The sequence below is a fragment of the Pezoporus occidentalis genome, unplaced genomic scaffold (genome assembly GCF_034315485.1).
Source record: "Pezoporus occidentalis ecotype Australia unplaced genomic scaffold, CSIRO_AGI_Poc_V1 ctg63, whole genome shotgun sequence".
Taxonomy (NCBI): Eukaryota; Metazoa; Chordata; class Aves; order Psittaciformes; family Psittacidae; genus Pezoporus; species Pezoporus occidentalis.
Genome location: NW_026915977.1, coordinates 6486774 through 6509906, shown reverse-complemented (window position 1 = coordinate 6509906; position 23133 = coordinate 6486774). Strand labels below are relative to the sequence as shown.

The 23133-nt window shown below is 44.1% G+C and overlaps 1 protein-coding gene and 1 long non-coding RNA gene across 2 annotated transcripts in view; one reads left to right on the top strand and one right to left on the bottom strand.

Annotated features, from left to right (window-relative positions):
- Window positions 1-23133, top strand: part of TRPC5 (transient receptor potential cation channel subfamily C member 5) — a 95162-nt gene that overhangs the window by 32934 nt on the left and 39095 nt on the right. The window contains exon 3 of the mRNA XM_062640009.1: window positions 14452-14973. Coding sequence (XP_062495993.1) covers window positions 14452-14973 — 522 coding nt within the window. The remainder of the gene's footprint in view (window positions 1-14451; window positions 14974-23133) is intronic.
- Window positions 6303-14481, bottom strand: LOC134174772 (uncharacterized). The gene is made up of 3 exons (XR_009968769.1): window positions 12765-14481; window positions 10256-10327; window positions 6303-8747 (listed from the first exon to the last, which is right to left on the bottom strand). It is a non-coding gene; the product is annotated as an uncharacterized LOC134174772 (long non-coding RNA).

Below are 23133 nucleotides of genomic sequence, written 5' to 3'. Positions count from 1 at the left end.
CCTGCTTGCAGAGCATGCAGTGATGAGACAGCCCTGCTCACCCACCACAGTGCAGGTAGGAGCTTTGCTGACCTCTGTGAGGCATGGTCTGGACCTGGCCCAGCACTGAAGGCTGAATTCTCAGGGAAATAAAGGAAAACTCAATTATCTGCTCAAAGTAGATCAAGTAACAAAAGAGCTTCTATAGGTCTGTGATTCTTTACAAGCTCACTTGTTATTTCCAAACCTTATGTAATTTACTCCCGTTAATCCTTCAAGCTTTGTCAAATCAGAGTTTGCTTTGGCCAGTCACTTTGTATCGCTCATTGGTCACTTAAATCATCAGATAGTTTGTTTTTCCCCAAATAGATGACAGACATTTGGAAAGCAAACAGCCTATTCATGAATATTAAGAGGAACAACAAAGCAAACTAATATTCGTGGCACCTGGAGGGTATGCAGGTGGTGCTTTTCCTGAGGAGATTTGTACTCAGGGAATATGTATTCTCCAGAAAAGTGAGATTAATCTGGAGCTTTGATAGTTATTGTTTGCTTTTTAGCACTGTGAGCAGGCTGATGTTGTACTGCATAGAGGCAGAAGAGTAATATGTATGTACTGCAGACTGCTTAGCACGGCAACCCGCGCTCAGGTGTTCCACAGGATGAGTATCATCTTACTTAAATAAGACAACAAACCACTGAATATCTATCAAGAAGCCTGGGGCTGGGTTAGAAATAGTAGACCTCAGCACACACAGATGCAGTATTAACTTTAGACTTACTGAATCAGGTGGCTCATCTTTTTGGGGTAGGAATGTTAAACTGCAGAGTTGTCTCTCCACAGGACAGGTGCAATACATATAAGGGCAAAATGGGACTTTTTAGTACATGTCAAAACCAGAGATCTGGCTGGGGTCCTATGGGGGTGGAATTAAGAGGGAACTTCAAATTAGTTCTTTTCTTGGTCCATTACTACTGTAGGAGCAAGGCAATGGATCTGTGAAGCCAGCTGAGTAAATTATCTTTCTTAGTAAAATCTTCTGTCTCCCAACCTATTCAAACTTTGAGGTTTGCCTTTTATTTTTCCCCCTAAAAGTCATAGCAGAATTATTTTTGCTGTACAAACATCAGTACAGCGGGCTGTGTGTTCAGCCAGGCTGGAGTCTGCACCTAAAATGCACCAGCAAGCAAAGAACAGGGAACACAGGTCTCAAAACTCACATTTTCCTCCATATTTGATTCCCTTTGTATTTGTCATTAGTAAAATCATCATCATGCATTTTGAAGACCGCTAAAATCAGAACAAGTTTTCCCTCTGACTCCAGGCGAGCTCTTCAGGGGCATTTTCTTCACAGCACTCATGTGAGCTCAGTGGAGTGGCCCCGGTTCTCCCCTAAACACAGTCACAGCTCTCAGGGCAGCACATTCAGTTTGCACAGATCCCTCTTGCATCGTTTTGTGCCTTGCCACAGTGGATGTGTTTGCAGCACACCAGACACAGTCTGTGCTGACTGCTGAGCCCTCTTGCTGTTCTTTAAGGAGCTGTGATCAGTCGTCTGAGTTCCTGCACCTTCATGGTGTAGCCATAAGCACCTTTATGGGTAGCTGTTTTCTTCACAACAATCGGAGCTGACATCAAATGTTTACAGAAGGATGATACTAGCATCTCTCTGCTATCTGCCAAAATTAGCAATTTGCTCATGGCAGATGGCTCCAAATTAATCTGGTTCACAGATGGGACTACAAATGCAATTCCTCAATAATGAGAGTAAAAAGAAAAGGGATCTCAGTATTTATGACTGTGATTCAGTTTGTTGCAGTGGACCAGAGGCCTGAATCAATGAGATCTCAACAGATACCTGTCCATATGGCTTCCAAAAGAAGGAGCTTTGCAGAAATAAACCCTAGAAGAATATGTTTGTGAAGAGGAAACTATAGAGAATAAAAGGCAAGTTTTCAGTCTTAGTTGCTAATCCTCAGATACCTGCTGGTGGAAGGTGCTGCACTTGATAGTATTAGTGAACTTCAAATTTGAGCGCAAAAAATCCCTTTCCAGATGAGCTGATGAGTGAAAATCTGCCTTAATCTTTGTGTCAACATGACAGCTTAACAGCCTAGAGGCAATCTTTTGTGAACCAGAAGTTATGTTGCATTAAACCATTTTATTCTTGCCCAAGTCCGGTAACTTCCTTAATCCAGTGAGGTTTACCTTAATTTTCCTCCTCACATAGGGTTCTTTATACGCAGAGTCCGGTGCAAAGTTTAGTTCTTACCACCAACAGCCCTTGATTTCTGCAGACTTGCTGATACTTATTAGATGTGCAGGCTCATTACCAGCATTGTCAGCCCTGTGCTATCACTGACAGGACTTTTTAAGTCAAAAGAAACAGATCAGTTGTCAGATACCTCCTGACATAAAAGGCAGAGAGAAGAGTTTTAGAAGCAGTTGGTGCTCCTCATGCCCTGGCATGTCTCATCTGCAGGCAAGTGCACAGAGGTGCCCTGCGGCAGGACTGGGGGTTGTAGGTGTGAGAAACATCATCCTGTCTCATTACCCAAAGAGAGACTTGTGGACTTCCCTATAACTGTTAAGCCTTGCAGCACTAGCTCTTAGCCTAGAAGCCGAGGATGGATGTGGGAACATCACTCATACACAGGGTGAACAAATGAGTCTTGCTTACATGGTTGTAATAGATACATAATGCAGGGAGCATTACAAAGCTGTGAGGTACAAGGAAGTGATCAAATTAAGACCAAAGTGCAAGCAGCCCCGTGTACCCCTTCTGCAGTGCTGACCATTGCCTACCAGCAGTATTTGTGTTTTTCCTGGATTTAAAAGGTTTGGCTAACTCAGGAAGGTGTTGCTGACACCTGGGCATTTGTATCGAGGAATTCTATAGGCATGACCCGTTGTCACTGAATTCCTGCTGTCAAGCAGGAAGAGAGAGGGTAACAGGCTGAGTGGTATGACTCAGTGCAGATACTGTGCCCTTTGGTATGACTCAAACCAGCCATTTCCATGTTAATATGAGAGGTCCACAGTGAAAAGGGAAGGCTGAACCTGTTAGATAGAAACACAGGTTCTGAAGAATAGAAGCAGTTAAGAAAAACTGGCCTCAAGTTCTCAGTACGAAAATATTTGAAAGGCACACTAAGGAAGAACAATTGTGTCTGAAAAGAGAAAACTAGTTGTTACTGCTCCAAAGCCTAATGGCTCTGCTTGCATCCAAGCTTTTCATTATTGGTATTGATGCAGTAATAATTCACAGCTACAGTTAACATGCCTTTGACATTGGCGGCTGCCTTCAGAATGATTCCCATCTAATTAAACTAAGCAGCAGAGAAATCAAAGACCACTTCAGTTAATGATTACATTTAACTGGGAATTTCTTTCCTCTCTCCCCACTGCCTTCCTCCCTGGATAATCTTAAATCCTTGAGAAGGAGGTGTGAGGCAAAAATCATAGAATCATAGAATAGTTAGGGTTGGAAAGGACCTTAAGATCATTCAGTTCCAACCCCCCTGCCACGGGCAGGGACACCTTATGCTAAATCATATCACCCAAGGCCTCGTCCAACCTGGCCTTGAACACTGCCAGGGATGGAGCATTCACAACCTCCCTGGGCAACCCATTCCAGTGCCTCACCACCCTCACAGGAAAGAATTTCCTCCTTATATCCAATCTAAACTTCCCCTGTTTAAGTTTTAACCCGTTACCCCTTGTCCTGTCCCTACAGTCCCTAATGAAGAGTTCCCTCTCCTGCATCCCTATAGGCCCCCTTCAGATACTGGAAGGCTGCTCTGAGGTCTCCACACAGCCTTCTCTTCTCCAGGCTGAACAGCCCCAACTTCCTCAGCCTATCTTCATACAGGAGGTGCTCCAGCCCCTCATCATCCTCGTGGCCTCCTCTGGACTTGTTCCAACAGCTCCATGTCCTTTTTATGTTGAGGACACCAGAACTGCACACAATGCTCCAGGTGAGGTCTCACGAGAGCAGAGCAGAGGGGCAGGATCACCTCCTTCGACCTGCTGGTCACGCTCCTTTTGATGCAGCCCAGGATACGGTTGCTTTCTGGGCTGTGAGCGCACACTGAAGCCGGCTCATGTTCATTTTCTCATCAGCCAACACCCCCAAGTCCTTCTCCGCAGGGCTGCTCTGAATCTCTTCTCTGCCCAACCTGTAGCTGTGCCCGGGATTGCTCCAACCCAGGTGTGGGACCTTGCACTTGGCATGGTTAAACTTCATGAGGTTGGCATCAGCCCACCTCACAAGCGTGTCGAGGTCCCTCTGGATGGCATTCCTTCCCTCCAGGGTATCAACCGAACCACACAGCTTGGTGTCATCGGCAAACTTGCTGAGGGCGCACTCGATCCCACTGTCCATGTCAGCAACAGAGATGTTGAACAAGACCTGGCCCAACACCGATCCCTGAGGGACACCACTCGTTACTGGTCTCCAGCCGGACATTGAGCCATTGACCACAACTCTTTGTGTGCGGCCATCCAGCCAGTTCTTTATCCACCAAGTGGTCCATCCATCAAATTGATGTCTCTCCAATTTAGAGACAAGGATGTCGTGTGGGACAGTGTCGAACACTTTGCACAAGTCCAGGCAGATGACATCAACTGGTCTACCCCTGTCCATCAGTTCTGTAGCCCCATCATAGAAGGCCACCAAATTGGTCAGGCAGGATTTCCCCTCAGTGAAGCCATGCTGGCTGTCACCAAGCACCTTGTTGATTTTCATGTGCCTTAGCATGCCTTCCAGGAGAATCTGCTCCAAGATGTTGCCAGGCCCAGAGGTGAGACTGACTGCTCTGTAATTCCCTGGTCATCCATTTTCCCCTTCTTGACAATGGGGGTTATATTTCCCTTTTTCCAGTCGTCGGGAACTTCATCTGACTGCCAGGATTTCTCAAATATGATGGCCAGCGGCTCCACAACTTCATTCACCAGCTCCTTCAGGACCCATGGATGGATCTCATCAGGACCCATGGACTTGTGCACGTTCAGATTTTTAAGATGGTCTTGGGCCAGTTCCTCTCCTACAGTGGGCGCAAGGTCTTCATTCTCACAGTCCCTGCATCTGCCTTCCAAGACTTGGGTGGTTTGGTCAGAGCCTTTGCCAGTGAAGACCGAGGCAAAGAAGTCATTCAGAACCTCAGCCTTCTCCAAATCCTGTGTAGCCAGTTCTCCCAAGAGCTTCCTGAGGGGGCCTACATTCTCCCTAGTCTGTTTTTTATTTGCTATGTACTTGTAGAATCCCTTCCTGTTATCTTTAATACCTCTAGCTAAGTTTAATTCTAACTGGGCCTTAGCTTTCCTAACCTGGTCCCTAGCTTCCCGGACAACATCCCTGTACTCTTCCCATGCCACCTGTCCTTGCTTCCACTTATTATAAGCCTCTTTTTTCATTTGAATTTTCCTCAGGAGCTCTTTATCCATCCAAGGAGGTCTCCTGGCCCTCCTGCTGCACTTCCTTCTGGTTGGGATTCAACACTCCTGAGCTTGTAGCAGGTGATCCTTGAATATCAACCAACAGTCTTGGGCCCCCCTGCCCTCTAGGGCTGTCTCCCATGGAACCTTCCGAAGCAGGTTCCAGAAGAGGCCAAAGTCTGCTCTTTTGAAGTCCAGGGCAGTGAGCTTGCTGCACGCTCTTCTCACTGTCCTGAGGATCTCGAACTCGACCATCTCATGATCGCTGCATCCAAGGCTGCCCTGGAGAGTCACATTTCCAACCAGCCCTTCCCTGTTGGTGAGCACGAGGTCAAGCATGGCACCTCTCCTTGTCACCTCCTCTATTACTTGCAGAAGGAAGTTGTCTTCTACACAATCGAGGAACCTCCTGGATTGCTTGTGGCGGGCCGTACCGTCCTTCCAACAGATGTCAGGGTGGTTGAAGTCACCCATGAGAACAAGGGCCTGCGAGTGTGAGGCTTTTCCTATCTGTATGTGGAGTGCTTCATCTGCAGGTTCTCCTTGATCAGGCGGTCTGTAACAGATCCCCACAGTAATGTCCCCCATAGCTATATTCCCTTTAACCCTGACCCACAAACTCTCTCTGGGCTACTCACCTGTCCCCAGTGACAGTTCCATACTCTCCAGCCTATCCCTAACATAAAGGGCAACTCCCCCTCCCCACCTGCCAGGCCTGTCCTTCCTAAAGAGCCTGTAACCTTCCATTCCAACACTCCAGTCGTAGGAGCCATCCCACCATGTTTCTGTGATGCCTATTATACCATACCCCCGTAGACATGCACGCATCTCTAATTCCTCTTGTTTGTTCGAAAATGAAGAACTCCGGGGATGTATTGTGTAGACCCAATGGGTAGCACCAGAGCTAGGGCTTGCAGGCTGCAGTGCCAGCTACCAGACATCTGACAGTGGCAAAGAAGTCACTGGCCCCTTCTCCTAGGCCAATATGAAGTCTGTTATTAGCTCCTAGGAGAGCTGATGGGGTCAGGGCAAGAACTGCACTGCAACATGCACAGGCATGTTGTGCTTTTAATTTAACATATAGACACGTTGAAAAGTTGGGAATGCACTGTTACACAAGGTGCTTCCCAGGGAGTTCTCTGTATTAGTGTGTCAGAGTGATCTTAGCACTTGCCTGCATTGGACTCTCTATTGATCTGTTGATGAGGGTTTGAAGTTTCAGAAAACCATATTTCATTACCTATGCAGCATCCATGCATGTGCTGAGTTGATTCACCACCCTTTGCTCATAAGCCCGAATTTCAGCACTAGCTGCTCCCTTACATCACAGAACACATGGTTTTGCCTCTGGTCTATACGACTTCTGAAGCCCTTGAGGGGCTTTTGACGTGGCTATCTAGATTCACTGATACAAATATGCAGGAGAGTCTACCTGGTGCAATAGTCGCAACCTATTTTCCAAGGGAAGCTTCTTTTAATGGGGAAATTAAACATGCATTACAGGATCCTCCAAACAAAGCTCTGGGATCCATAAAGAATTGCAGAATGGTTTAGTAGAAGTCCCCTAGTCCTCATCTGGCTGTTGAATAGAGCTGTGCTTGGGTTTGCAAAACAGAATGACACCTTTATGGCTTGTTTATCCCTGTGATGGACAGTCTTTTGGTTGCAGTGGGGGTGTGTTAGCATCAGAAATAAGAAACAGTCACTGCCTGAGTGGTAATAATAAAGGAAGATCACAACCACGCAGATTTTGTTCTCATGCGAGACCCTGCCATCTGTCTAGATTGTCATTTCTCTGCTATCACAAATTCAGGGATCTTTTCGGAAGCCACAGTGTCTTCTTGGTTAGTACCAGAATGCCAAAAGCACAGCTCAATAGTCAGAATGGGGAGAAATGCAGCCTCCTGGTTTGTGAGCATCAAGATGTGTTTGTGCAGCATCAAACAGCGCTGGGCTGGCACCAGATGCAGCCACTCGCTCCTCCCTGTGATGTTGTCTTACAATTTAATCTCATTCTTTTTTTAAAGGCATGTGGTTGAATAGGAACACAACCCCACTTCTCCCAAGCAAAAAGCCCTGCCTTTTCAAGCCCTTTTAGCAACATATTACCTCACCTAAACTTAATGAAACATCTCTCATCCATACACAGTAATAAATAACAGGAAATAGGGACATTTTATGTACAAAGATGACATAGGCGGCTATAGATAGCATGATTATTAGCCTGTATTAGCACATCTTGTCCTTGTTACCATTAAGAAGAGAAAATAGAGAAGCCAGATAAAATTAAAAACCTGGATGACATTCCAAGGCCTTAAATGTAGTTATGGACTGGACTGGCTTAAGTAAGCTCTTAAAATTCGTTTCCAAACTTAAAAATATTAAAAATGTTTAGGATGTAGTTTTTATTTTTACTCAAAGCAGCTGCTCCTGTTACAGAGTAATTCTTAAAATGATCTGAAGGTGAAAAAATGACCAAACAGCATTTTATATTTCCAAATGAGGAAACAAAATAAACCCAACCCAGCTGCAGGCATGCGTGAACTAGTCTTACCTGTCCAAGCCGCACAAGACAACTAGATTTACTCTCATGTCAGCAACACTGGACTTACAGTGAGATGGCATCAGGGGGTCTCAGGAAACAGGTCCAGCAAGCAGCCAGGGAATCTCTGTACAAGGCTCTGGTAGATCCATAACGTGCTGTGAGCCAGGTTCTGATGTCACTTACACCATGTAGTGCCTGGATTTGTAACAGTCCCAAACTTCTGTCCCTTGTTTGTTTTACTGCACAAGTGAAGCTGGCCCCAGGCTACATAAGCATATAAAAACCAAGATTCATTTGATGGTTGGTCATATCATAGAGATAACACAACATAACATGTAAGTTGTCACTACTATGAGCTTCTCAACTGCTCTCGCAGAGTCATAACCAGGAGAGGGTGCAATTGCTCATGGCACAACACTGGTCTTGCTTCTCTAGACAACGGTAGGCGCTCACCAGTCCCTCTTCCGACTGGGTTCAGTAGCAAGAGCAAGACACAGGAATTCAAGGCAAAGCAGACCTCAAGACTGCACTTCATTTAAATAGAAGAGGTTCAAACACAAACCAGGTCTTTAACAGCACGCCTCTGTGACTTGGAGAATAAACTCCACACTGATTGTGCTCTTTCTTCATTTCATCCTCAAGTGCCTCGTCTTATTTCCTCCTCTCGCATCAGAAAGGGAGAGTGGCTTAGAGGAGAAAGTGCTCTGTCTGGAACAAGCTGCCACAGGCCATTTAAATGCATATTTACAAAATCCTTTCCTTCTGAAGGCTTCTCTCTGGACTCCTCTGTTTTAATCCCCAACAAAAGAGACGTTATTATATAGCATCAACCACAAATGATGACATCTTTTGACAATCTCTCTGGCTGTGCTGCATTTCCTAAACACACGGCTGAGCACAAGCTCGGATGCACTTCTGCCACTGTCAGATGCACTAAGTTTCATTTCAGCTCTGAAAACTAATCCCTTGGGTCTACCTCCATTTTCAAACACATGGATAAGAAGCTAAATTAAACCTTGAAGAATCTAGAGCAGATATATCTGTATTTTGCTTTTGTTTATTGGTTGCAGAGAAAAAAGTTTGATTATACAGATATCACAAACCTAATTTTCCACATTATTTCAGTAGGAATGCATCACATTATGCAGTTTTTTAATCAAAGATACCCATTTCAGTGTCACTATGTGCCATCTGGTAAACAGGTATCAGAATTTTGCTTGCTACAAGGCACTAAGAGATATTAATGTTCCCCATTCTGCAGTACCAGTCTCAGGGGCAGAGACTTTATGTGGCTTTACAGGCATGTAGGTCAGTGAGCAGAAGGAGCCTTTTCTTTAGCTGGATATTCTGGGACAGCTGTATTGAAATCACTGGAATACTTCAATAACAACAGTAGAGCTTGCCCAAAAGTACTTCTGTAACCACCTGTGCTTTATGCCAGAGCTACAAACTTGTTCATAACCAGTACAAAAGCCCTTAAAGTCCATTACTTTGTTATCAATTTGTGGTGTTCACTGTATTTTATTAACCAAATTACATCATTTCAGTCAATGGATTGCTCTTTAGAGAAAAAACAACCTCACTATAAATACAGATACTGTCATTACTCTGATAGAAGATGTCTCTCAAGGCATCTCTGATTAAGATACTTGGTTATTGAAACCTGCACCACTGCATCAACCAAAATGAATGCTTAAATTCATAGCGGCATGTAACATTTTTATGAAGTCCCACATGAGGAAACAAATGCCCCTGAGGTTCTGTCAATGAAAGAATTTATTTATGGGTTTAGGCAAGGAGCAGCATGCAGCTGGTTATGCCAGTCACAATACTGATGTTTTCCAAGACCCTTTTGCTGGTAACACGGCTGACCCGCAGTCTGGCAACACTGACTGCATCTCTCTGGCTCTATTTATAGAGCTGCAGCAAAAGTACCACAGGATTCTGAACAAAATCACAGTCACTGCTAAAGCTCTGTCTGACCACTGAGCACAAAAGCCTTTTAGAATGACAGAACTCGGCTGTGCCCATTACATGCTTGTGGATGACAAACACGCCTCCCCCATGGGGCTGCATGCAGAAAAGCAAACTCGAAAGGGGAAATCATTGCTCAGGCTTCCAGTTCTATAAATGTTAAATTTGAAGTTTTCCAGTGAGCTTGCAGGAGTTGGGTTTGTTTAGAGAAACGTTGTTTTGGCAATTAAAGTATTTTATAACGTACAGTTGTACCAAAGTTACGCAAGCTGAAAATAATGCAGATTAATATGTGCACTGTTGATTATGGTCATACTTACAGTTCATTACACTGGTCCAGGTGAGGTGCTAGTCTGTAGAATGGAGATGGCTTGAAAATGGGGCAGTTCCACCTGTAACGGGTAAAAGCATTATTATTGTCAAGCAAAAGTGGAAACGCTCTCGATGCCGGAGAGGACACTTGTTTAAACTGCCTCTGACACAAGGAACAGTCAGAGATTATAAACAGCTTCAGAAGGTAAAGCATCCTTTGGTTAGTCTTTGCTTTACTTTCTAGATACTCTCTTTCCAGATCAGATCTGAAGCACTCACAAGTTACTCTCTTTCCAGATCAGATCTGAAGCACTGACAAGTTGTTCTCTAGGGAGACTGCAGCTGTGAGCACAAGTAAAGGTGAATGCTGAGGAGACACCCGAGTATGAGGGGAGCCTAGGAGGGGTACCAGGCCATAATCAGGACTATCAGTATGGAAAGGCAGAAAAGCATACATAGAGAACAGGAAGCCATCCCCAAAACAGCCATTAAACAGAGCCACGCTCTCCTTGGAGTTCAAGATTCTGAACTTAACTGGCAAATTCCTTTGCTGAGAACAGCTTATTTTCACTTAGTCATCCTCTTTCTACGCACAGATAAATGGCATGCTGTAGAAAGGCTACAGCTTGCTTTTAAATCTTCTGGTGTTTAAACCTGGGTATTAGCTTCCATGGTCCATAAAAAGCAGGCAGAAGATCATTCATATTAGTCTTTTAGCTTGGTTGAAGAGCATATTTCTGAGCTGTATCTCCTTAACCTCCCCATTTACTGTGCTGCGGTTCACACCGCTGCGCAGTCTCAGGGCGCTGGAGCTGCACTGCTTTTACACAGCACTAAACCAAAGCACGTGCTCCATGGGCCCTCAAACACCAGACTAGGTTAAGTCCGGAGTAAAACTCCTAAAAGACCTACAATAAGGACATTGGGTCTTCAGTACCAGGTTTGGGATGGGGGTTTTTTTTGCTCTGTATTTCTGCTCCTCTTACACTGTACTAGTTACTAACATAGGCAGAGATTCTTACTCCTCCTATCCAGAGCTTCTTTCCAGCAGTGCAGTATTTACTGGAAAACTTGTTTTTTACGTGAGCTAATCCTCCATTTTCCTCTCAAATTCATTAAGCTTGTTTCTTTCCCCCCAGTCTTTTAAATAAAGGAGATTTTTCACTCAGTGCAGTACCATTCAGAGAAGCAGCGGTGGTAAGCAGCCTACCTTTATGAGGATTAAGTCTAGAAAGTTGGTAGCAAGCATTCAGTCACTTGCTAGTGGTAGTTAATTTCTTCAGTGAACATTACCAAGATGAAATACAGACAAGGCACACGCTCCTATGCAAGTAGTGGCAATAAGGTTCTGAAGGACTCAGCTTAACAGCTTGTGTCAGGTGATGAGGTTAATGGAAAAGAACGTTATTCAGGTCACCTAATCAAAATAACCTTGGTAGAGCCTCACGGAGCCCTGGGGTAGAATAATTTATTCCTCATCTGCTTCCATCACTGTAAGTTAACCCAAGACATAGAAGCAGCTGATTTAAACACGCACTCAGCCTGTCAGAGTAGTGCAGAAGGAACATCAGCAATTACAACGCATTGCCGTCATCTCTGCTGCCCCTCCAGTGATGATACACAGAGTACATCCCTCAGAGCACAGGCTCGCTTTGCATATCCCCATCTTTAAAACCAGACACTTTGTTAAGATGCAGGTTACCAAAGCACTGTGCAAGGGGACAACAAAAATACTGACCACGAGACATGAATGTTTTAGCCCATGCCTGGCCTTTGGAGCAGGCAGGGATGGAAAAGAGGCCCCAGGAGCCATCATTCACACTGTTCTGTCTGGTGTTTCAGTGGCTTGTTTTGTTGCTCAGCTATAATCAGAAATAAGCTTCAGCTCCTGTGACTGAGGCCTTCCACTGATCTTCTCCCAGGCCCCAGGGAGACTCTGTGTCTCTGCAGCACCATTTCCCTTCTTATCCCTTAATGAAAAGTACTGGAAGCTGCCCGGGAAAACATGCCTTCCACACAGCAGCCTGAGCCCAAACAAAGCAGTGCTCCAGTTCAGGACCTCTGATATGAGCCAGAATAAGGGATTTAACATCACTTGATAGATAGCCCCAGTTTGATTCCAGACCTTGGGACAACCATTTTGAGAGCCCTAGATACAGATTTAGGAAGCCTTAGGAGTAGGGAGGAGCAGACAAGATTAACACTATCCCCACCTGCAGCACTACTACCTGTCTGCAAGCACCCATTTCATAGTCTGAGCAACACAAGCACCTCACCTGGGTAAAGCTGAAAATCCTTTTCACAGCCCTGGGTACAGTAACTTCCATATAGAAAAACAAGATGAAACTTGACAGTAATAGGAATGATAGAGAGGGAAAACATTCTTCCTTTGAGGCAGAGGCTCTGAATACAACAGCCAGTGACTGACTGGAAAAGGAGGGGAAGCAAGATAAATGCAGCTATTCAGGGCTTTAAAAAAAATTGCTTCTAAGAGAGAGGAAAAAGAAAAGCCTTTACCTTTCTCTTGACATTTAACAAAGCACCTAAACAAGCCAAACAAAGCAGAAGAATGTCAAAAACCTCACAAAGGGAGCTGCTTTTGGCTGTTTGTTACTTGAAATACGTTTACCCAACCTTGCTAAGAAACACCAAGCCCTCCATGACCCACAGCAGACCCTCATCACCACTCTCTTTTCTTCCCATGAGCTGTATTTGTAGGCTCCCCCCCGGCAGCCTCTGTAGGGACCAGCCTCCTTAGCGAATCCTCTTTACACCTGTGTGTCTGTTGGCTGCCGGAGATTTAACTCCTCATGTGCCACATCCAGGGTAACAAACCTGTAGGATTCCCAAAAATACCTCCAGCCACCCAATGAGCCCCGGTCCAGCAAATAACCCTGTACCTCAGTGTGGGGCTGACCTTTGGGGGAGCGCTGTGTGTTGTCAACTGCCTGCTGTCACGTCTGGGTTATGGAGAGGTTTATCAACCAGCTACAGCCCAGGAGCCTTTAGCTCTTTAGCGCTGGAGAGGCACTTAACTCCCATGGAACTCAGATTCAGAGGTTAGAGCTTCACTCTCTCGTAACCAGGCTCAGGCACAGCCTACAGAAGGATTTCTAGCAGGTTACTTCCTGCTACTTTATCGCCTCTTTACTCCTGGATTTTCACAGGCTGACTCATGTTTCCTATCATTAGCACTCTTTGACAATAGCTTCTCTGAAACACCTCTGACATTTGCGACGGGAAATGGGCCTACTGTTCACCAAACCCAGCAATCACCCCCTGAGCAGCAGGATGCCAACTGCCAGGGCAGGAGCGGTGGGCACACGGAGTACAGTATGCTTGAGTAATGATTAACACACAACAAAGAGAGCTGCCTCTGCTGCAAATGGAAACACACTGCGTGCTTCGGATGTAAGAGCATTTTGGTCTAATTCTGCACGCTGCATATAGTAATAAGTCACAACAGGGTGTGCATTAAGCTCATCTTTTGAGAAGTGCAACAGTAGCTGAATAATGCACACCCTGGAGTGTCTTATTTGTAGTGGACTATGGCTCATCAATTTTACATTTAGATTTTTTCAAACCCATTTAAAAAAAAACAAACCACCAGATCTATTCTAAGGGCAGTTATGTAATGTATCCTGCCACAGAAAGGTATGTTCACATAAAAACAGTGGGCAAAAGGTGAGGAAGAGCTTTGCTCAACTGCAGGTCAGTGTTTGGTTTGGTCTGTGCAAGGCCATCTGCAAGCATGTTCTTGGCATGCCAATGCAGCTATATAATGCAAATAATTACAGTTATTGAAGTCTATTCAGTGTTCCCTATTTTCTAGACTTTTGTATAATTACCTGGGTCTTTTGCCTTTCTTTTTCCATACAAAATTCCACCTTTGGGTATGTGAGCCAGCACCCACTTCAGAGCAGGTAGAAAACATTCAGGTGGGGATGTGACTGCCTTCTACAGCAGGCTGGGAACTGAATCGTCACAGGTTCCTGCTCAGGAGGCAGGCAGGCATGATCTGGGGGGAGACGGTTTTGCTAGAATGGGAGAGGTGTGAGTGTGCATGGATACAACAGGATTTAAAGAACAGAGGGCGTTGTAAAAGCTCTGTTTCGTTATGGCGTCACTTCAAAAGCATGAAGGAGGGACATCTGATTTCTGCTGTTCCACTTGAAATATGACTGTGGTTTATCCCTTTGTATAGGTTCCAACCTTGATGATGGACACTCAGTTTTCGGAATTCACTCCAGACATCACCCCAATAATGCTGGCGGCTCACACCAACAACTATGAAATCATCAAACTGCTTGTCCAAAGACGGGTAACAATTCCACGCCCACACCAGATCAGATGCAACTGTGTGGAATGTGTCTCCAGTTCAGAGGTGGACAGCCTGAGGCATTCCAGATCAAGGCTGAACATCTACAAAGCCTTAGCCAGCCCTTCGTTGATTGCCTTATCAAGTGAGGACCCCATCTTGACAGCTTTCCGACTGGGCTGGGAGCTCAAGGAGCTCAGCAAAGTGGAAAATGAGTTCAAGGCTGAATATGAAGAGCTTTCACAGCAGTGCAAGCGTTTTGCTAAGGACCTTTTGGATCAAGCGCGGAGTTCCCGAGAATTGGAGATCATTCTCAATCACAGAGATGATCAAAGCGAAGAGCTGGATCCCCAAAAATGTCATGATTTGGCAAAGCTAAAGGTAGCAATAAAGTATCACCAGAAAGAGGTAAGAGTCATCTAAATGTGAAGGTGTGTGAAGGTTCCATGTGCTGGGTAAAATAACTCTTATCTCCAGTCTCCATGGATTCTTTCAGGCTTGACAGCAGGATGAGTTTGGGTTGAGCGGAGAGCCCTGTGCAAATGAGTTAGTTGCAAACCAGGAGGTTCAGTGCACCCTGGTGACAGCATGAATCTGGTGACAGTTGAGGGCAGCAGGACTGGGACTTGCTGCAGTGGGTTAGGGCTTCTGCAGCACCGACACTTTCTGTTTCAGGTACTTTAGTCCTGCTTCATTGTAACCCATCACTCTGCAAAGAACAGCCTTCAAAGATTTCCAGGTTTATTTGCTCCAAAAGCTTTTCCCAGTAGCTGCTTTTACACAGGAACCAAAACCTAGCAGGGTTTGTTTGGCTCATGAAGGTCTTGACTACAGGAAACAATACAATATACAAATCACTTCCTCCAACCACCAAATGCTTCCTAGCACCCATTCAACACTAACTCAGAAGGGCCAGAGAAACAACAGCAGCAAAAGAGAGCAGGGGGGATCAAGAGCACTCTCACTGTCCCAGGTCTCCATGTTGCCAGCAATAGGTCAGAATGCTTGTGTGATGCTAGGAGGTGGATCATGACATGCAAATACTTCTTCACACCTGGGATACCTCAGGTTGATCCTTGCTCTTGGATTCTTCTGTGATTTAGGAACTGAGAAGCAATTCCCAGAAATTTAAGCTCCTGCCTGTAGAACCAGAAAGGAAGGATGTTCTTCAGCTAAAGGCCATGGAGTCTTTCAGAAGCCCTGCAAATCCAGAGATTTGTAAGCTGATTCAATAGAGATTTATAAGCTGATTCAATAAAGGCCATGAACGCAAGGAGAATGCCTGCAACAGTTCCATTAGTTGGCTCTGGATTTTCTTTCTCTTTCCAAAGGTGGACATTCAGTACCATTTAGTAGATGATACATATTTGTTGGCAGTGATGTTCCAGGTTATCTGAAGGAGGAATTTAGCTTGCTTAGTTAAGGAGTGAGTTGCAGTGTCCATTACTTTCTTCAGTGTCCAGAGGGTGACAGGCAGGAGTGGCAGAAAAGCCTGCTACATTCCTCTCTTCACTTTCTTCCCCACATTTGATGCTTTGTTTTGTGCACTGATCCATTTGAGGACAGCCTGATATGATGCATTCTGCCTCCCTTAATGGCTGCTTCTGTCATCCCAGATACAATAATCAAGAAGGGAAAGGTGCAGATTTTCCTTTCTTCTTTGGCCTGTTATGCGTCCTGAGTACAGCCCCTTGATGCAACAAGCTGGGGATGAAGTCTCAAGGTTTCTGGGATCTTACACTGGTCACTTACTGCTCTTACTGGGCAACTCCAGTGCAGCGTCAGCAAGGCTCACTTGGATTCATGTCAGGTTGTATTTTTCACTCTAGTTGACAGTAAGGTGACACCATAAGTGCTTTAGGGACACAAACAAGTAGTGAAGAATTAGTCTGGAAAAGGGTAATACAGTAAATCAGATCAAATGTTCCTTGAATCTAAGAAGGGCCAGAAACTCTACTTCTGTTTTATTTACTGGCCTGATAACCACAGATGCTGCATGCACACACATCCTTCAGCAGCCAGGATACCACTGACTCTGCTGTGTGTAGATCACTGCTGATTTCGATGTCTTGTCACAGTTCAAGCTCGCTGTTGACATCCAAGCATAAATCTGTGGCTACCCTTACCTTGTGTTCGCATTAAGCAACTGCAAGTCTGGAGCAGTTCACTATTTGAAATGTAACGCTCAACAGTCCCGAAGCTCTTTTATTTTAAGTAGCAAACTTTTAATCTTTGCTTGCTTGACAGTTTTAATCTCTTTTTTTTTTCAGGCATAGTTGACTGAATTCCAAGCATATGGACAAATTCCATGTTTTGTGACATATTCATGACAGTTCCAGCACATAAGTGATAGCAAATCTGCTCTGTGTTGCCAGCTAAAGACAGTTCTGTTTCCAGGTGGAACACTGGTGGGCTGGGACAGAATGAATGAGTTTGGTGAACCAGCCCTACCAAACCCCATCATCCTCCCTACTTATTCCCACACACCTGATGCAGCCTGCAGCATGGTGTTGTATTCAACAAAATACTGCAGTTGTTCTCATATCATGATATTTAGTCCAGTACAAAACACCAAGCAAGATGCAAATGTCATTGCCAGCTTCTGGATAAAGCAAGTAGGAACATTTGTCAGGGAGACTAAGAAAGGCCTATTAATCATGATTGAAGTGTATCAACCGAGAGAGATTTTGTGGGGATGGGGAGGAAAATAGAAGCAAGTTTGGTGCCATGAAAGACAGTTCTGCAGAGAGAAACAGCAGGATTTTTAAAAGTAGATCATCTTGTTCCACTGAAGCTTTTTATGGCTTCACGTTAAATGGGATTGGATTGGATGGAGAAGCTTTTCGTGTCTTAAAGTTGACAAAGTCACAAGTCAAATCTTTAGTAGCCTAAGATGAAAATCCCAAGTGGACCTTGGTTACGTTCTGTGTCTGTAAAAATTGTTACCTTAGTTGTTAATTCTTTATATTCAGCATAAGCAATGTGTAATCTCCCATTGATTTTAGACTAATTGCTAGCCAAATTCCCTGCAGCTTTTCTTCGTTTTGAGAGAAATAAACCTCAAACTTCCCCCCCGCAATGTGAAATTATTCCATTTCAGCTTCATCAGGCAGAGATGTTCCACATTTGTCTAGAGAAGTTGTTAAGAAGGATTGGTAAAGAGATTGTTGCCTTTGGATGGAGGGGCTCTACTGTGTGTTTTGGGAAGGTAACAGATCTAAAAGTTATTATTTCTTTGTACCAGCTTAAGTGATGTGGGAATTCAAGAGTACTCTTCACAAGCCACGTTATTCAGTGTTCTTCTCTCCCAGGCATTCCAGATGAACCCACTGCATGTTTGTTTTTCCCCCCATTGCACTTCTGTACTGAAGAGTATGTACTGGTTTGATCCAGGTACAGAAAAGTAACAGCATTTACATTTCTAGTGCAGGTTGATGATCTCCAGCAATGAACATACAGGACTGAATAAAATCCTGATGGGAAAAGCTAAATATCTATGGGTAGTTCTTGTTCCAAACTGGGCCCGTGGAGGAAAGCTTTTTAAAGCTAGTTAGGCTGCTTAAATATGCAGGTAGTAGGCAATAAGTTTTTAACAGAGTATAAAGTGGTTAAGTGCCTGAATCCTGATGGAGATTAGACACTTACCTTGCTGAGGCAGTTTGGAATTCCACTGCTGAATTAGCTGCATCTCTTGGAGAAAAACATGATCTTGTGCAGTGAGTTTTAGCCAACAGTTAGCAATCAGCCCCACCACGGACTCAAATCCCTGTTCTCTGCACCGAATCCAGTAAACATGATACACACAACTTCATCTTTTGATCTGGCCCGAGTGCCTCAGTCTTCTCAATGGGCAACCTGGATGAGGGCTGCATTAGCAAGGGGAACCAGTTCACTTCAGTCCCATCTCCAGAGGAATACCAGCTCCACAGAGGCTCCACCTCAGTCTGTGTCCCCAGGTAAATCCCACCAGTGCCTTTCTGCCTGATGATGCAGATGTGGGTTTAATCTTTACAGGGGCAGAGAAATCTCCCATTCTTTTCCTTTTTCCAACAGAAAAGCCTGGGAGGTAGAAGGTTTGATTACTCCCAAACATTACATGTGTTAAGTATTTGATATAGTGTCGCTCATAAGGAAGAAGTAATTTTCCTTTGGAGGAGGGCCTGAACAATGGAGAAAAGATTTCTTGCTTTTCATGTTTGTTTTTAATAAGCCCCTATATCCTAGAAGGTAAATTACTGTTTACAGAGAAGGAAAAATTTCAATTATACAGGCAAGATTAAAATGTGCCCTAAGGTAGCTTTGTAGTGTATTTTACAGTGGTAAATGTTAAAACCATGCTGTGCAGTGTTCACAAGCTCCCTCGCCATCTCATCTTCAGTGTAGAATGATCGTGTTCTCAGCTTCAAATTAGAAAGGGACCCGATAATTTCTTTAGAAGATAGGAAGGACTTGCTAGTTGTGATCACTCTTAGATGGCAGTCACAAAACCTGAGGACAGCTGTAGTATGCTGGGAAATGGGATGAGTTAGATGCAGCGTGGACACGTCAGTTTGCTCGATCCACTTTTGAAAGAAATTGTTTTAATAGGATCACAGCAATCCACAGCCTAAGAAACAAGCAGGCTTTTCAGAAATGCTCTGCAGTTTATGGCACTTCTCTTTGTATTATTACTTATCAAATTCTTTTATTCATGGCTAATTTTGGAAGGAGAAAGGTGCTGAAAACCTAATACAAAAAGGCACAGCTCAGCTGTTGAGGATCAGTGTTTGCTTTGCAGTTCTGGCACCACATTAGCTCTGCATTTGTTAATTTGTTTGCATTTCTAAGAAAAGGTGGGGAAAAGTCATCTCTCAGGATCTTGCCAGTCATGTAAAACACAGTTGTATGTACAGTGTACCATTGCTGTGTTAGAGGATTGGAGCATAGGCGGACTGCAAATACCGTTTTAATGTTCTTTAAGGTTTTTTCACATTGCCAAAATGATGTAAGGCAACCATACTGTAGCAGTGACTCAGGTCTAACGGGGCAGGTTTCTCCTTGTATGTGCTAAGCCTTAAGAAAAATAATATACATTCAGCCTATTCTGCTTTCCTGCCCTCCTTCACAGGTCATTCACATCTTCAAGATGAAGTGAAACATCACAGCAGTGGGGTTTTAGTGCTTTGCATTTTTCTGGTACTGGTAGTTGCAAACGGCTGTGCAGGTTTAGTTGATAGGTCTGCAAGAAACACACAATGCAAAGCAGTCAGAAAAAAACCCTATTTGACCTATAACTATATTGTTTAGCAATATGGATCCTTAGACCAAGGAAGTGCATTAAATTCCCTCAGAGAAACCTTGACTGCAGTCCCTCTTACTCACTCTAATCAGTGACAGGAAAGAAGTATAATTGTTAGCTTTTCCAATTTAAAAACTGTGCTCTTCTCTGTTTCCAGGATGAACCTTCCAAAGTTCTGGTTCTTTTTTTCCAAGACATTTACATAGACAAGTACCTCCTGAGATACAGTACTAGAGCAAATGAATAATCATTCCTGCCACACCGCATCTTTCTCAGCCGTGTCTTGACTTTCGTCATCTGTGTGGCTGCTGTTAGAAGCACAGCAGCATTCTCCAGGGAGTATGTGTAAACCTGGCAAATTTCTAAGGGCACTTTAGTTACTGTATAAAAAGAGCTTTTAAAAATATCAGAAGTGCATGAAGAATGAAGTGTGAGGCCTGTGCAAATCAAAGCTCATCCACTGCACCTTGCTTACCTGTTCTGAAAGTCATTCAGGTATCCTGATGGAAAGCCACAGGTCTTTTTTTGCTTGCAGGCAATGCTAAGTTATTCTCCCGTGGGTTTGTCTGTTTTTATGCCACACTGCCTGGAAGTAGTACAGGGCTGCATATTTGTATTATGCTCTTTAAAGGCACAATAAATAGCTGTTCTGTGAGCCTGCACAACTCAGGAGGTTCATAAACAGGCTTTTACTTCCAGGTTTTTAGAGTGAAGTCGTACCATGTCAGGAGAAGACCTTTATTAGATGACATGAGAGAAGCAAAGCTGATCCTTGCAAAAGCTTTCTTAGTTTCTAATCACCTGGAACATCTGTATCCCTTAGGGCAGTAGGTGGTGAGGACGGTGTGGTTACACTATGTCCAGATGTGTCCTTCACCACAAACAAGAATTTAAGTGTAGGGATTTCAAAAGCACTGAATGTCCAAATGGCATCTTTCATTTTCCAACAGCATTCCTTCATTCATTATTATAGGCAGCAAAGTTACCTCCCCATGCATGATCAGTGGCCTATGCTAAATGAAACTGCTAAATGAACTGGCTTTCCTCAAACTCAATCCCAACAGGCAGGTGACCACCTTACAAAATCTCCCATGTATGTGGTACCACCTGAGCTGTTACCAACAGGCTCAGCAGCAGGACCTTGGGTGGCAGGTGAGGAGCCGTATGTGCATTTGCACCCTTAAAAACAGTCCTTCCTGCCGATGGCTGCTGGGGTAGCAGGGTGAGTGGTGCATGTCTTGGAGCCCCTGCTCTATGGGTTCCTGTACTGTCTCCAGACTTTGAAGAAGAATAAGAAGAAATACACAGAGAATGATGGTTCATCAGTTTGACAAAGTGGACTTGTATGCTTATTTGAGGAAACAGTATTATTTGGTATATTATTCACGTAACACCAAAACATTCAAACTTGATGAAGGTTAGCCATATATTGCAGCTGTCACAGAACAGAAGTGCAGAAGACTATCTTTTGACAGCAAAATCATCTCTGACTAATCTTGCTATGCACAAATACGAGAAAACAACATAAGATCAGTATATCAGTCAAGGACAAGGGCTTTGCTGCTGTTAGTGTAATGTGTAGCAGGCAGTAAATGCCTGGATCGTTGTCCAAGTCATGTTTGGAGCCTCGTGCCTCTGACTTGAGTGATCTCATTGACAAAGACAAGAAATACGTTGAGAGCTAAAGGGATTGACACTGTTTAAGGAACATTCAAAAATGACTTGGTGGGTTTGCCAGTTCCCTTAACTTCATGTATCCCATCAGTCTTCTGTGAGCAAGAGGCAAGGCCTGGGAAGCCAGAGTTAAAGTACAGGACATGTTTGACTGGCTTTCTATGCACAACAGAAACTGGAAAGGAGAAGTGACACCTTGTATAAGCCAAGAGTCTTTCTACGTCTGAAGGTCTAGAGTGTCTTTCAGAGTCAGCTTTGTGTCAGTAGTGGAGAGTACATCATGTTATTTCATACTTCACTTTGAATGATACCCTGAAATTGAAATGGAAAAAGTGCTGCTATGGATTCTGCCTTTTGGCTATAGAAGTGGTCATTGTTATTTATCTGATTTCTGTGAACTTCAGCTTTATTTCTGTTGCTTAGTGAAGACTGTCAGGAAATTCCTTCTTTAAAGAAGTGAGATTCCACTCCTCTTACACCTCTTATGTATACATCAGATTCATCATCATCCAGACAGGCCATTTAGGTGTCTCATGGCTGAGAACACATATTTCTTCACTCCAGGAAAAGTGAGATGGATAGATGGGTTAATCATAACTCCCCAAACGGAGCTCTTGTGCAGCATGGCATTTAGAAGCTGTGACTGCAGGTTTTGTGTTCTTTCTCTACAAACCCCAGCTGGCTGCCGAGTAAACATCCTTCAGTAAAGCATGCGTCCTCCTCACCATACAACAGTGATACTGCTCAGAGCAGAGGTAGCCTTTAGAGATTCCCAAGAATGAGAGAAATGTTTATTGTATGCTGGTCTGTTCTTCCCTGGATATTGGACTAGATTTACTCATTCAGGAGAAGGGAAGGTAGAAAGACAAAACACAATTAAATAGCTTCAGCACAGATATTGCTCAGGTCAGAAAGGAAGCAAATGTGAAATATGACTTTTTATTAATACTAACAGCATAAAGTAGGTCTGCGTTTAAAACACTTGTGAATGACTTTTTATATTCTCCTGTTTGCTTTACTTATCACTGATTTAATGTAAATGTCAGACATCCACTAGGGAGAATAAAGCCAGCCTTTTACTTAAGTCAATACCTCCTCCACTTCAGCTAAAGCCTGTGAGAGCTCCCCATATTCATTCACAAGATCTGTAACTCTTGAAGTGCTGCCTGCAGAAGGACTTAGGAAACTTCAAGGTTTTGCCTCTCAAGAGTTTTTAGCCTGAGTGTTTTTTCAGTGCTTCTATAGGATGTGTCTGATATCCCCTGTTCAGCTCTTGGAAACCAGGTAGTGTGTGTTGTGAATTATCTGACTCTCTCTTAGGTATATTGCTCGTATCCAGCACTTGCTTGTACTGCAGCACTCTGCCTTTGGAAACAGGTCTATTCTAACTTCACAACAGAACCGTATCCTGGAATGCTTGCTGAAATACATCCTGCAGGCATTTATTTGTCAGCTGTAGTCTGCTGTCCGCTAAAATAAACACTGGAAAGGTTGCCTGATGTCTGGGCTCTTGCTCAGGGTCTGACCCACTTGAGCTGTGTTCTGGTGGGGAGTTTGCTGATGGGGGATGGCCTCTCTTCAGCAGCTTGCCTTTCCTCAGTGAAGAATTTAGAATC